Source organism: Vidua macroura, chromosome 6 (genome assembly GCF_024509145.1).
Source record: "Vidua macroura isolate BioBank_ID:100142 chromosome 6, ASM2450914v1, whole genome shotgun sequence".
Classification (NCBI taxonomy): Eukaryota; Metazoa; Chordata; class Aves; order Passeriformes; family Viduidae; genus Vidua; species Vidua macroura.
The window spans coordinates 2,239,512-2,253,879 of NC_071576.1; the positions used below are offsets into that span (position 1 = coordinate 2,239,512).

Consider the following 14,368-nt stretch of genomic DNA (forward strand, 5'->3'; position numbering starts at 1 on the left):
CCTAGGATTAAGGAGACATGCTTGGAATCCAAGCCATGCTTTTCCATTCCAGATCCCTCCGTGACTGCGTGAGGAGCCACGCACGCCACGGCTCAGGCTGGCAGCTGCCTTCTCCTAGGGCAGCCTGATGGTTTGGGACCAAAAAACTCCTTTCCAAGTAGCCACCTGTGCTTGTGGTGAATGCCAGGAGGGATTTTGGGGGCTCACACTAAAGGCCAGGCAGGGGCAGTGGTGGGACGGGTCCCTGCGTGGTCGCTCACCTCCCCAGCCGCCGCGTGCAGCCCGTACTGCTCGCAGATGGAAACCAGCTTCTTCCTGTTCAGGTGGCCATCCCTGGTGATGCCCAGGTGCTCACAGACCTCCTGAAGCTTCTCCTCGATCCAGTCTGGGCTCGGTGAGGCACCAGGGGAGGCGTTCAGGTCGTCCGGGTTCCAGAAGCGCAGCTGTCCTGGAATGGGGGAGATTGCTCCGGTGTCTGGAGTGAGGACCAGAACATCTGGGGGTTCTGCACCCCTGCTGCAGTGGGCAGAGCTCCTTCCTGGCTCTGCAGATCCCAGTGGATCATTTGTCTGGGTTTATCCCACTCAGAGCCCACTTTGGATTTCAGGATGTGCACACTGGTCCCAGCAGTATCAGACTCTGGCAGAAGGTTCTGCTCAGCATTTCACTCACTTGTGCCACCAGGGGAAGGAGCCTTGTGTCCACAGAACCATGGAATTGCTGAGGTTGGAAAAAAGCCTCTAAGGCCACTGAGTCCACCTGTTCCCTGGCCAGCTGGAACAGTTAGACTCAATGGTCTTAGAGGCCAAGGCCACCACTGCCCCATGTCCCCAAGTGCCACATCCACACAGCTTTTCATCCCTCCAGGGATGGGGACTCCCAGTGCCTGACCCCTGTGCAGACCGACCAGCAGCTGGGACTGTGGCCAGGAGGATCTTTGGGAATGTGGATGAATCTGATGGCAAACATGGGCTGGTGGCCAGAGAAGAGCAGCAGAGCTTCCTCAGCTGCTGGCATAGATGGGAAAGGGACCCCCCCCCCCTCCCCTGGGCTGTTATGGGATGAAGGGAGCTGCAAGGTCACCTCCTGGGGCTGGAAAAGCAGCTCCAGGAGAAAAAAGTTGGCCTCTTTGGATGGGGAGGGGTTAGAGAGCAGCTGAAATATGGAAGAGTAAAGAGCTGATGTAATTAAAAGGAAGATTTTGATGATGAAGATGGTAAAACACTGGCACAGGTTGCCCAGAGAAATTTCTCATCCCTGGAAGTGTTCAAGGCCAGGTTGGACAGGACTTGGAGCACTTGGGATAGTGGAAGGTGTCCCTGCCCATGGCAGGGCGTGAAACTGCTTTAAGGTCCCTTCCAAACCATTCCAGGATTTTATAATTCTATGACAATTAGGGAACATTTAATGACTGGTCCCTGCTGACATCTAGTGCCCACCAGGCTCCACTACAGCCAGAGCCCCCCGGGGCAGGAGTGGGGACCAGGACAGAGGTCAGGGAGACCAGGAACACCCACAGCAGGATGAGGAGGGCAGAGGGGTACGGCACAAAATATGCCCTGCCTTAGTTTTCGTCCCCAGCTGCAGCTTCCTGAGCTCTGCACCAGCCAGGCTGGGATGCTCCACACACCCAGAGCCCCTCTCCAAGTGCTCCTCTGATCCCTCTTCAAAGCTGCAATGAGAACAAGCACACCCAGGTGCTGCTCTCTGCTCTTACCCTCAGCCTCGTACTCCTCGCTGCCTCGCGTCTTCCAGTGCTGGGGAGAAAACAAAAAGTTCCTGAGTTATTTTATTTGCAGGACATCCCCTGAACGAAAGAGACTCTGGGATCAGCATCCAAGGAAGCTGCAGGGCTCCAGCAATGCTGCCAGGCTTTCATCTCCCTGCAGGCTGGGCTGGGAATGCAGGGCTCTTTGATCCTGCCTTGTTCTGGCACGTGCGGCTCTCCGGTGGGGAGATGCCCCCAAGTGCCACCAATGACCCAGCAGAGGGGACAGATCAGAGCCTGGCAGGGTGCTGGGGAGCGAGGGAGAGGTTTGCCCTCTGAGCAAACCGTGCTGCTTTTCTTTGAGGGATTGGTGGTTGAGGGGATGGGGCTGCAGGGACGATCATAGAGCTGGGTTATCCTTTTCTTCCAGCACTTCATTTTCCCCTATTTTTCCCCACACTCAGCCAAACCAAATTCAAACCTCCTGCACTAAGTGCAGGTCTGTATCAGGAGAGAGCTATGCTGTCAACAAGCCTTTCACTGAGCTTAACAGAGGGAAAAAACCCCACTCTCTGGTGGTCTTAAACCATCCTGCTCCCTCTGGCATCATCCCATCAGCTCAGGCAGTACCAGGAGCAGAAGTACAGCATTTAAGGTGATTTCCTCATGTACTACACGTTGTCTCATCCCTGCCACCCTTGTAGCAGCCCAGGGTATTTACTCCCACGTGATGCTCCACAAGGTTAACTTCTGGTTTAGCAGTGGCAGATGTTGCTCCTGCAGTGGTACAAGTGGATACTTCTGCCTGCACGTGACTGATGGATTTGGAGTCAAAGTCACCCAGGACATAAAGGGGCTCTAAATCATCACAGAAAAGTTCAATGCGTCTCATTCAGATTACAGCTAAAAGCCATTAATCTACAACGTTACCATGGAAACTGAATTAAGTCACTGGACTTTTTTTAGCTCTGCTGCTGTTCCCGTTTCAGCTGCAGGACCAGGCAAGGGCCCTTCGCTGCCTCAGCATCCCAATGTCCCACGAGGGACAAAAAGCAGGAGCTGAGGCAACAGGTGCCATTATATCATTAAATCCCATCCCTGGAAGTTCCTGACAAAGAGAATGGCAGAGCCCTGGCACAGGGTGCCCAGAGCAGCTGTGGCTGCCCCTGGATCCCTGGAAGTGCCCAAGGCCAGGCTGGATGGGGCTTGGAGCAGCTTGGGATGGTGGAAGGTGTCCCTGCCGTGGCAGGGGTGGCACTGGATGGGCTTTAAGTTCCCTCCCAACCCAAACCATTCTGGGATTCTATGAGATTGCCATCTGAAAATGCAGAAAACTTTGCACAGAGAGAGGGTTGGCTTGGGTGCCAGAGCTGTCACCCTGCAGCCACCCATCCTCATCCTTGGGGCAGCTGGGACACCGAGGGGAGCCTGGCAGCGATGCTCAGCAGGCAGATCCTCTGTGTCCAAGTCTCTCTGCATAAGCAACATGCACACTTTTATACAGAATCAGATTAATCGAGCACCAGACCCCTCCCTGTTCAAGCACTTTCAGCAAAACTACACCAGCTGCTGCTCTCCCACCCCTGCAAGTGTTCAAAGCCAGGTTGGACAGGGCTTGGAGCACCCTGGGATGCTGGAAGGTGTCCCTGCCATGGGATGGGATGAGCTTTAAGCTCCCCTTCCAACTCAAACCGCTCTGGGATTCTACGAAACCACAATAACTCCATCAACACCAACAACCCAAAGAGGCTGAACAAAGCCAGGGGGTTTTGGGCTGGCACCCCCTGAAGCGACCCCGGGGCGCTCGTGTGACCTCCCCTCCCTCCAGGGTCCCTTTGTGTGCCGGGGGCTCGGGGGTCGGCCACCACCGCCAGGGGACAAAGAGGGCCGGGGGCGGGCGGGACATCCCGACGTCAGGCACTCATTGTCCCCTAGCCCCGGCAGGGCTACAGCTGGCCACGGGTCAGAGGCACGGGCTGCCAGGAATGCGTTATCCCGGCGAGGCGCGTGCGGGGAGCAGATGGCTCTGAATGCTGCCGAGCATCTGCAGCCTGTGCCGTGGGCTCGGCCCCGAATCAGGCAGCAGCCACCTCTCTCTCCCCCCCCTGCCATCTGCTCCAGCCAGACAGACCTTTGTTCTCCCCTGGAATATATTGCTAATTAAAATGATGATCAGCAGCGCATGCCGCGAGGTGAGCCCTCGCCCCGGTGCTGATGGATTTTGGTCTTCCCAGATCCACACGGCAGCTCCCTGGGCTGAGCAGCCCGAGCAGAGACCCCCCCAAAAAAAGCTGTTAAATCCCTACACCTCGCTTTGCCAGGTGCCTTCAGCTCCAAAGCACCAGTCACACCAGCAAGGTGCTTTTTCCTGGGAACAGGCACTATCCTGAGCTGTTAATCACAAATCCTGGCTTTCCAGGACAGCCCCAAAAGCAGGAGTTTCAACCCGAGCCTCCCAGAATGTTTTGCTTCAATGCCAGGACATGCTGGAAGCAATTCAGAAACACACAGAGCATGGGAGCAAGTGGCACTGAAGGGACACAAGTGGGATATGCCAGCAGATTCTAAAACCTCAAAGCCAGGGCTTGGAGCAACCTGGACTAGTGGAAACTGTCCCTGCCCATGGTAGAAGGCTGGAATGAGATGGGCTTTAGGGTCCTTTCCAACCCAAACCATTCTGGGATTCCATGAGCCTGCAAGTAGGAGCGACCTCTCCCAGAGCAGAGCCGGCAGCTGGGGAAGGGGAGGTGGTGGATGCTCAGTGAGGTCTGGAAGTCAGCACAGCCAGCATCCACAGGGACAAGCTCCTGCAGGTCAGAGGGACCCCCAGGATGCCACCAGCACCCCCCTACTCACAGCAGGGTTAATGCCAAATCCAGACCCAGCTGCTCATTACCTGCAAACCCCTGGGGATGGAGGTCAGGGAGCCTCCCTGGGCAGCCGGTCCCAGAGAAGCCTTCCAGCCTTTTCCCCCTCGTGTTTACCAGGGGAGGGAAGGAAACCTCTCAGACACAGCCTGAGCCCTTTTAATTGGCACTGCTTGGGAGCAAGCAGCAATTAAGGCATCCTGCCCCAGTTCTCAGGCCAGGGACAGCCCGGGCCGGGGGCAGGCTTGCGGAACGCCGGCGTTGTGTTTGTACACACAACGGCAGAGAACGGGGCAAAGGCTGCTCCCCGGGCCAAATCCCAAGGAATCAGCACATCAGGAGCCTCCAACACCCCCCTGGGACCCCTCAACACCTTCCATCGAGTCATTTCCATGCATACCAAGAGGATCTGCTTTGGAGAGAGCAGTGCTGATAAAGGAGGGATTTCACAAGTTCAAGCCCGTTTTTTTTTTTTTTTTTTGCTCCACTTGCAAAGGAATTAACCACCCCACCAGCCCAAAAGGTGCAACAAGCATTCCCAGCAGGAGAGTGATCCAGCCCCCACGGCACAGCGTGGTTACACACAGCTGGGTTAATTAACTGACCTTGTTAATGGACTACCCTTTTACACCTCGGTGACAGCTAAAACCAAGGGGTAAGATTAGAGCAGCCTCTTCCACCAAGGACATCGCTTCCCTGGGGAGTGTGGGAGGATTAACATCGATTCCAAGGTCAGGGCAGCCCATGTGGCCAACACCAGGAGATGGATGAGCATCCCTGTGGTGGTGAGCAGAGGTCACCAGGAGCAGGGAAAAGCAGCTGGGAGTGGTGGAAAAGCTTTGCTTTGAGGTGTTGGTTTGGGGTTTTGTTATCATTCTTAAGCTCAGCTGCATAGGAATAACACTGAAACCACGGGAATTGGAAACTCCTTCCTTGCTTTCTCACACAGGGTTGGGTGTCCCCCTACAACAGCAGCTGCAGAGGCTCCCAACTCCAAGTGAAGCCACGAGACAGAGGAGGGAGAAAGCAGCAGTGCTTCTCCTTCCCAGTGGAAAAACTCCCACCACATGCTCCTGAATCAACAATACTTGGCACAGCAGGGCAGGCTGGAAGCAGCCCAGCTCCAGGGAAATGCTGTTGTGGCTGTGCTCTAACACACAGCACCAATTCCAACCACTCGGCTCCTTTGGCTTTCCTGTCTGGGGAAGCAAGAGGAGATTCTGGGAATGAAAGCACTGGCACAAAGAGAGCCACAAATCTGGAGCACAAAACCAGGAATGGGGAATTTTTTTTGGAGCAATTAGATGCCACTGTCCCAAAGCAGCTGCTGGCTATGGGGCTCTGCTGCCCACCACCTCTTTTCCCCATCCCTTCTGCTGGAGCCACGGCCGGATTTTGGCAGCTGCACTAATGGATGTGGACGTGCTCCTTCTGCTCCCAGCCCACACCTCGTTAGCCACGGAGGCAGCAGCTCAGCCCTTGCTTAATTGCTGGCCCACACTCCAGCCAGGAGCCAGCGGCGCCAGGAGCACGTCACCCCCGGCTCCTTCCCCGCTTCCCACGGCACACGGAGCAAGGGAGCCACGCCTGGCATGGCTGATCCCTAGGGACAGGCAAGGAGGATGGCCAGTAAAGGCACTGGGACATCCCAACCCCCTTTGGATGTGGGCAGCAGCCACGTCCAGAGGTGACAAGGCCACCCCAACACCCATCCTAGGGACAGGCAAGGAGAGCGGCCCATGCCTTTACTGGGAAGGCTCCAAGCACATCCCAACCCCCTCTGGATGTGAGGAGCAGCGATGCCCAGAGGTGACAAGGCCACCCCAACACCCATCCCTCCCTGCTGACCTCCTGGCTGGCAGCAATGTGTGCAGGATGTGCCTCCTCGCTCAGCGGCTCGATGACCGTCACCTCGGCAAAGTCCTCCACCGACTCCTGGAACTCCGGCAGGGAACGGCGCCCGTAGCGTTTGCCACCTTTGATGTACTTGGGCTGTGCTTCTGGGGAGGAATCTGGGGAATCCAAGCACAAAACACATCAGGAAAGTGATTTCTGAGCCCACTCGGGGCCGGTTTCTTCGTTCAGCAGAATTTTGAGCACCCAGTTGCCGCCACCATTCCCGGTGGGCAAATGCCAATGGCAGCTCCATCACTGCCCTCACCCTGGTGTTGGGTCTGATGGTTAGAATTGATGCTGCTCCCTGCCAACAAAAGCTGTCACAAAGTTGAATCTTCCTCTTCCTCACCCTTCCCCAATTCCCAGATCAAGTTAACAGGATTGGGGTGGGGGGGGGGAAACCCCTCAACCTTGCCAGGAGCTTTGGATGGAAAGTCCATTAAGGCCTCTCCTCCTTGCACTCATCTCCATTAGCAGCACCAGGCAGGTTTAACCAGGGACAGAGCTGCACTGAGGCAGCTCAGGTCTCCAGATCCCGCAGACACCTGGGCGGCCGCCGCTGCTTTCCGTGGGGTTTGAATTTCAGCTCCATTAAAAACGCCCCAACAAGCGGAAAAAAAATGGGGCAAGTTTGGAGCCTCTCGGGGGCCGACAGGAGCAGCTGATCCGGGCGACGGTGGGGCAGGTCCCAGCCTGTGCTGAGCAGCCAAAGCCAACTGCAAGATCTAAATAACCCCTTGGAGTCGTCATCTAATTACAGGGGCTCCACATTCCCCGGCTCCAGCTTCCCCCAGCAAGCTGCTGCCTTTGGGGACTGAATTATCCGGGAGCACTCGCAGGCGAGGATCAAAACAAAAAAAATAAATAAGCGCGTTTTGGGCTGTTCTCAGTGAGAATCCTCCGACGTCTGGAGCAGGGGGCAAATTAAACGAAGGACCAAATTAACCAGGGATTCAATTAGGGGAAGGCTCGGTGCCACGCTTTGTTTCAGTGTTTGCTAACCTGACTGCCGAAACCCCCCCAGGACTCTATCATCTTTTATTTTCCGCCACTCGCAGTGGCGAGAGCAGCAGCTTTTGAAAATTTTATTTGCAGAGGGCTCTGATATAAAAGAAATGCAAGAGTGCAATACTAATAAGGCACAGGGAAGCTGTTCCACCACTGACAAAGGATACACAGAAAGCAGCGGGTCTCCAAACCCCCTCACCCAAATGCCTCCTCGGATAATATTCCTTTAGATATGGAAGAACAGGCTTCAAGCTTGTTAGAGGGGAAAAAGAAAAAAAAAAAAATTCCACAACTTAGCTATGCAATGAATTATAAAATACACAGGCTGAGGAGTGCTTTGATTCCTGCAGCCCCGCGCTCCATCCAGCCTCGGCGCAGCTCTAGGGAACCAACCCGGCGCCCGTGTTTGAACAAGGCCATTTTAACAAGATTTGCTGCAGCTGGGACTCAGCACATGAAAGTTGGGCGATGGAGTGCACCGATAGAAAAATCAGGAGGAGACAGGCTGATTAAGGAAGAGCCCCAGAACAAAAGCAAACCTTATCACTCCTATTAAAGCCCGCCCGGTGGTGAACAATCTCCATCCAGCAGCTCTCTCTGAAATGCTAATATTTGTGGCTACTCATTCACCCAGTTATTTTCTCCCTCCCACACAAGAGAGGGCTGGGGGGCTTTGTTTTTCTTCAGAAATCATTTTTATTATTCCTGAGACAGAGCCGTACCTCCATCTGTCTTTGGAGAGGTGGAGGAGGGGGAAGAAGCTGGAATTTATCAATAGTGAAGCTACAGCTGAATTTCCTTCTGGATTTCCCAAAGAATCCTGTCTCCATCCCCGCCACGCTGACTGTGTTACCCACTGCTGCAGCTGGAAATTCAGTGCTCTAGTGGAAGGTGTTCCTGCTCTTGGCAGGGGGCTGGGATGAGATGGTTTTCAAAGTCCCTTCCAACCCAAACTGCTCTGTGGCTCTCTGAAACACAAGTGCCATCACAAGTGCCCCCTGCAAGCACAGCAAAGGGAACAACAGGAGCATCTCCCCACTTTTGTGCTTTAAGCACTTGCAGGCTGGCAGCTGATTTCTCTCTCCTCTGTGCTCTGAGCACCACGGGTGAGCTTGTTTGCCTTTTGTAATTAAAAAACTGTGAAGCTCAAGAATGTCCCCGGGAGGGAAAGGTGACCCTCCACAGCTTGAGGAGAACAAGGTTTGCTGCAACTTCCAAACCAGCTGTGCTTGCACCCTGAAATCCCATTTCCAGAGCCAGGGTGCTTTTGTTAGCACTGGGTTCCAGCTCTTCCCTTATCACATCCTGCAGCCCCATCCCTGGAAGCACAAATCCCTCTCCTTTTCCAGCACCATCACCTCTCAACCAGGTGGACACAGGCACCCCCCACACCTGCAGCATCCTCTAAGCCTCTCCATCTCCTGCTTTCCCAACCCAACCCCCCAGCAGAGCAGCTGGTGCCCTTGATGTTCCCACCATTCCCAATATTTAGGGAATGCTGGGCACACACAGAAGTAAAAAGCAGCCATCCCTGCTTCCTGAATGCAGGGAATTCACTGGTGAGCTGAACAGCTTCTCATTCCCAGCCAGAGCTGAGGAGGAAGGGTTAGAGAATCATTAAGGTTGGAAAGGACCTCCGAGGTGATCAAGCCCAACCTTAGAGCTGCTCAAGCCCCAGGTGCTTTCAGAGGCACAGGAGAGCACCAAGGAGGGGTCAAAATCAAGCCTGTCACTGAAGCAGATGCCCATGAGACAGCCCTGTGTGCTATTTACCCCCAAAAATGCCAAATTTCCCCCTGAACAGAGCAGAGGATGCTCTGCTACCCACTCCTCCCCCCAAGAGCAGGGTGAGATGCTGCTGCTCAGACCCTCACTATTGTGTGGCTGACAAATCACCAGGAAAGGGGGGGGAAAGAGAAAAATAAGATAGGTTGAGCCCTCCCTGCTCCCTACAGCCCTTGGCAAAGCGTGGGCTCAGTAAAACCCACTCCAGAGCTGGTGCCTGATGAGACACTGGGGTCTGATCTGCCCCCAGGCTGGGGGCAAGAGGAGGAGGCTGAGAGAAGAAGCCTCTCACCCTCCTGCCCACTGCCCAGAGGGTTTGTGGCCCTCCAAGTGCCCCCTGAAATGAAACAACCCCCCCCAGGTCTGCATTTCACGAGACCTCCCTGATTTAAGCACCGTGGACAGGAGCCATCAATTCCCTCTCTCTCACTCCCCCCATCCATCCCGGCAGTGAAACCTCTCCATGCCTGGAGATTTACACTTGATTTTCTGCCTTTCTGCACCAGATAAGTCATTTCAAAATCCTGCTCTGCCCTCAGATGGGGAGGAAGGGGGGGCTCCCCTTCCCTGGGCCCGGCATCAAAGCCCTGCAGTGCAGACAAAAGGGGGTTTAGAGCAGGAGCACACTCATCCCACAAGCCCAGCCTTTAGAGGTGAAATTAATTTCTCTGCTGCTTAAGATCTGGAAGGGAGGGATGCCCCAACTGCTGGGCAAAGCACAAGGCAGCCAGGATCTGCTAAATCCTAATCCCCTGAGGCACCAGGTATGTCTGAACTCCTCCAAGTCCTGTTTCATAATTCAGGCTCAGCCGTGGAGGAAGAGAGGAGTCGTGGCAGGGTCACCACGAGCCAAAACCAACGGGTTTTGACCCAAAACCACTCTGTGGCATCAGCCACCCCTGTCTGGGCTGTGACACTGGTTTTATCCCAGTGTTGCAGCCACCTGAACAACCTTCCCCCCACGGATGAGGCCCTTCCCAAGGGCATCATCCCCTCCAGCCCCTCCTTTTAGAGGGCACTTCTGTTGTCTCCAGAAGGAGAAGGGAAAAAATGGGGAAGGAAAAACCCCAAAACCCTCGTGACTGCGGGGACGATGGCGTCAAACTGCTCTTTAATTTCTCCTGGGTGTTCCTGTAATCCTGCACTCCACCCCATAATCCCTCCCTAGCCCAGCTTCCACTCACTTTTTATTTGCTATAATGGGGAGGGAAAAAAAGCCTCTTTTTTTTCTTCCCTAATCACCTACACAACTGGGTTTTTTTTCATTTCCTTTCCTTTTCCCACCCTTAAATCTATTTTATTGTTTCTTTGTTTGTTTTTTTTTTTTTCCTTTTGCCCACCCTTAAATCTATTTTATTGTTTTTTGTTTTTTGTTTTTTTTTCCTTTTGCCCACCCTTAAATCTATTTCATTGTCCCCTCACTGCTGCAGTGCCCTGTGCACAAAGAGCAGCGGTGGCAGCAGCACCCAGCCCGGTCCCACGGGTCTCAAGAGCTAAACTTGTGATTATTTTAAACCACATTCAAGCTTTTTTTTCTGCTTTTCCTGGAATCTCCCCAGCCCTCTTCCCAGCAGAGCTGGGCTTTGCCCAGCCAGCTGATGCTCTGGTTCACAGCTGGCTCTGTGTCCCCACAGTGACACCCTGGAGGGGACAGAGCTGATCCCAGCAGCTCTGCAACTCTGCCTGCCTCAGTTTCCAGGGCTGCTTCCCAGGCAAGGCGCCTGCAGCACCATCCTCCCTGCCTGTCTTGCCTTTGCAAAGGGAATTCAGCCTCTTTGCCAAGACAAAACAATAATATATAAATATATCAGCTGCTCTCTGCAAGCCCCAGTGCTTCTCCCACCTGCCACTTCCTCCCGAAATGGGGAAACCCCAGGGGCTGCTTCTGCAGGAACTGCAGCACTTTTGGTTCCTTGTCCCCAGCCCTGTCACAGAATCAGTTTGGGTGCAAGGGGTCTTGAAAACCACCCCCTGCCATGGCAGGGACACCTTCCACCATCCCAGGCTGCTCCAAGCCCTGTCCAACCTGGCCTTGGGCACTGCCAGGGATCCAGGGGCAGCCACAGCTGCTCTGGGCACCCTGTGCCAGGGCCTGCCCACCTTCCCAGCCAGGAATTCCTTCCCAATTCCTTCCCAATATCCCATCCATCCCTGCCCTCTGGCAGTTCAAATCCTGTCACCCCAAGCCCTTGTGGATAATCCCTTTCCCTGTTTCTTTTGGGCTCCCTTCAGGTCCTGGAAAGGGCTGTAAGGTGTCCCCAAAGCTTCTCCAGCCCTGAAGAACCCCAAATCTCTGAGCTTTTCCTCACAGCAGAGGGGCTGCATCCCTCTGTGCCCCCATGTCCTTCCTGTCACCCTCCTTGTGCCCAATCCTCCTGCCTGAGCTGACAGCATCCCTGGGGACAAGGGCGTGCCATCCCCTTGGCCGTGTCACACCGACTGTCTGGGGCTGCACAAAGCTCCCCACTGACCCTCCCACCACCCAAATCCCTGGAGAAAACCATCCCAGCCACTTCCTTCCACAGCAAGCTTCCCAGATGCTGCAAACAGCTTTAAAATCTCTGCTTCTCCCCCCCTCCTCCAATCCCCCCCAAATTAAATTTTCATTTAAATGATACGATTTAGAGCTCTTAACTCAATTTTTCCCTAGCCTAGGGCAGGCTGGAACACCAGCATTTCCACAGTCCCTGACAGTTTGACACCAACAGCACAAAGCAGCTTGTTCTCCAAATCTCCAGTTTGATCTAAATTAAAAGAAGCAAAGACTTTGGCGTTAACCAACCTGTCAAAATGCATTAAAAATAAAATGCCTCCCAGGCCTGCCTGGCTCTGGCTCCCTACCTGTACCCCACACCCTTTGATTTCCTGCCATTCCAACCCCTCTCTGACAAGAGTGTCCCCAAGGAGAAGCTCTCCAGCTTCACTTGTAATTTCCCCTGTGATAAACCCCAAATTTAGCTGTTTCTGGAAGATTTATTTACATTTCAATCAAGCTGGAGCTTCTCAGCCATATGATACCCCAATAAATGCAGAATGCTGGATTAGTTCTGGCTCACTGGGGCTGATTCCTGCTCTGTGCCAGCTCCTTCCCAAGGGGCTGGAAGGGATGCTCCCCCCCTGAGCACCCACTGACCTGCACTTGCAAAATTCCATTAAGGAATGCTGGCTACAGGAGCTGCCATCACCCCTCTCGAGGCATTAAAGAGCTTTGGAAATGAGAGGTGGAAAATAAAAACAATCCATCAATCACACCTCTCCAACCCTGTGGCTTTTGCAGCCTATTGAAAGGGGAAAGTTGCCATTGTGCTGGCAAGGCTGCTCTCTGCAGAGTGGGATGCTCCAGCTGAGAGTGATGCTCCAGGAGAGGAAACCTGGAAAATTCTCTCTTCTCCTTTTGCTAAGCTCTTTTCTCCTTGGGGGATTTGGCTCCCCTGCTGCTCCAAAGACAGGATTAGGGATTTACATACAGGTGTGGCACCAGCTGGAGCTGCAGGGGCTCAGCCCTCAGCACGGCCCCACAGCTCCGGTGCAGGGGGGAAAACATTGAAGCTGAAACCAAAATTCCTGCCAAGGAAAGCCTAAAAAAATGCCCCATTTTCAAGGCACACTGCAACAAAGCAAGGAAAACACTGAGGATTCACAGCAGAGCCCCTGAAGTGTCCCAGGCCAGGCTGGATGGGACCTGGAGCAGCCTGGGACAGTGGAAGGTGTCCTTGGCCATGGCAGGGGGTGGAACTCCCTCTTCCCACTCAAACCATCCTGGAATTCTCTGACCAGCCCCAGCCTGGCTTCTCAGGGGCTTCACTTGGTCAGCAACACCTCTGGAGCAGCCTGAGTGTTTCCTGGGAGAAACCCAGAGGAGCTTCCTACACCCCACCTCATCTCAGACACAAGGAAACAGAATGGACTCAAAAAAAAAAAACATTAAACCACACCAGGAAATCAGCATTTTTCTGCCTGGCCACAACTCCCTGCTCCTAAAGCATCCCTGGCCAGCAGGAGGGTGTGGGAGGGAGAGAGCAGAGCCCTGTGCCAGCCATGAGCCATCCTGAGCACCTGGAGGGTGCTGCAGCTGCCTGCTCCCAGCCACCCTGGGCCTCCAGATCATGGGAGTGGGCTAGAAATACCCAGGGGCTCTGAAAACACCTTTGTACAATGCTCCACAACAAAGCTGAGCTCTCTTTTTGTGAAGAATCCGTTCCTCACCCTTCATCAACACTAATAAGAAAAGAACTTCTTAAAAATCAAATAAAAATAATTATTAAAAAAAATTAAATAAAATATATTTTCTTTTTATAAATAACAATAAAACATAAATAACAAATAAATTAAAATATAAATAAACATTAATATAAATAATAATACATTATTTTTAATAAATTTTATATTTAAACCTCTCAATTATGCCATCCCTATAAAAACTAAAAAAAAAAACCCAACACCTTTTCTCCCAAGATCAGCCTTTTCCACTTGGATGGCAGCACCTAAAAAGCACCTTCTCTCCCAAGTTCTTCTGTGAGAGCCACCCAGAGCTGCTTTGCCCATGAAAATGTACTATTTTAGCTAATTTCAGTATTTACCTGGTTCTTGGAAGTGCTCTTCATTTGACAGGGTTCTGGATAAGATGAGGATAAGTGCTTCTTTAAACTGATCAAAGTGGACCTGTGTGGGAAAAAAAAAAAAAATAAAAAAAAAAAAAGGAAGGGAAGAGGCAATCAGGTGGTGCAGGGAGTTAAATCTGGGGCCAAAATCCAGCAGGAAGTGGGAATCACTCAGATCACCACAGGCAAGGAGCCCTGGGGAAGTGACAGCAGGGACAGGCAGGCACAGCCAGCGCCCCTGGGAACAATCCCTGCTCCCACAGGAGGGGCCAAAGGCCCAGGTTCCAGGCACTGGCTGGGTTTTTGGGTTTTTCCATCGAGCAGGAAGCCACAAGAACCTGTCCAAAGGAGCAGGGAGCATCCCCAGCCCCCGAGCTGACCTGGCCAAGGGTCGGGGGCTTCTCCAACGAGACCATCCCTGATCAGGGATGAACACCCCCTCGTGGAAATGCTCCACTGCCCTAATTCAGCTTCCAAAACCCCTTCCCAGTGTGGGTGGCAGA

The 14,368-nt window shown here is 53.4% G+C and overlaps 1 protein-coding gene across 1 annotated transcript in view; it reads right to left on the reverse strand.

The window, feature by feature from the left end:
- NIN (ninein) overlaps positions 1 to 14,368 on the reverse strand; it is a 57,728-nt gene that overhangs the window by 34,805 nt on the left and 8,555 nt on the right. The window contains exons 3-6 of the mRNA XM_053979607.1: positions 13,845 to 13,926; positions 6,424 to 6,587; positions 1,718 to 1,757; positions 261 to 448 (exon numbers count right to left, since the gene is read on the reverse strand). Of these exons, the coding sequence (XP_053835582.1) occupies positions 261 to 448; positions 1,718 to 1,757; positions 6,424 to 6,587; positions 13,845 to 13,926 (474 nt within the window). The remainder of the gene's footprint in view (positions 1 to 260; positions 449 to 1,717; positions 1,758 to 6,423; positions 6,588 to 13,844; positions 13,927 to 14,368) is intronic.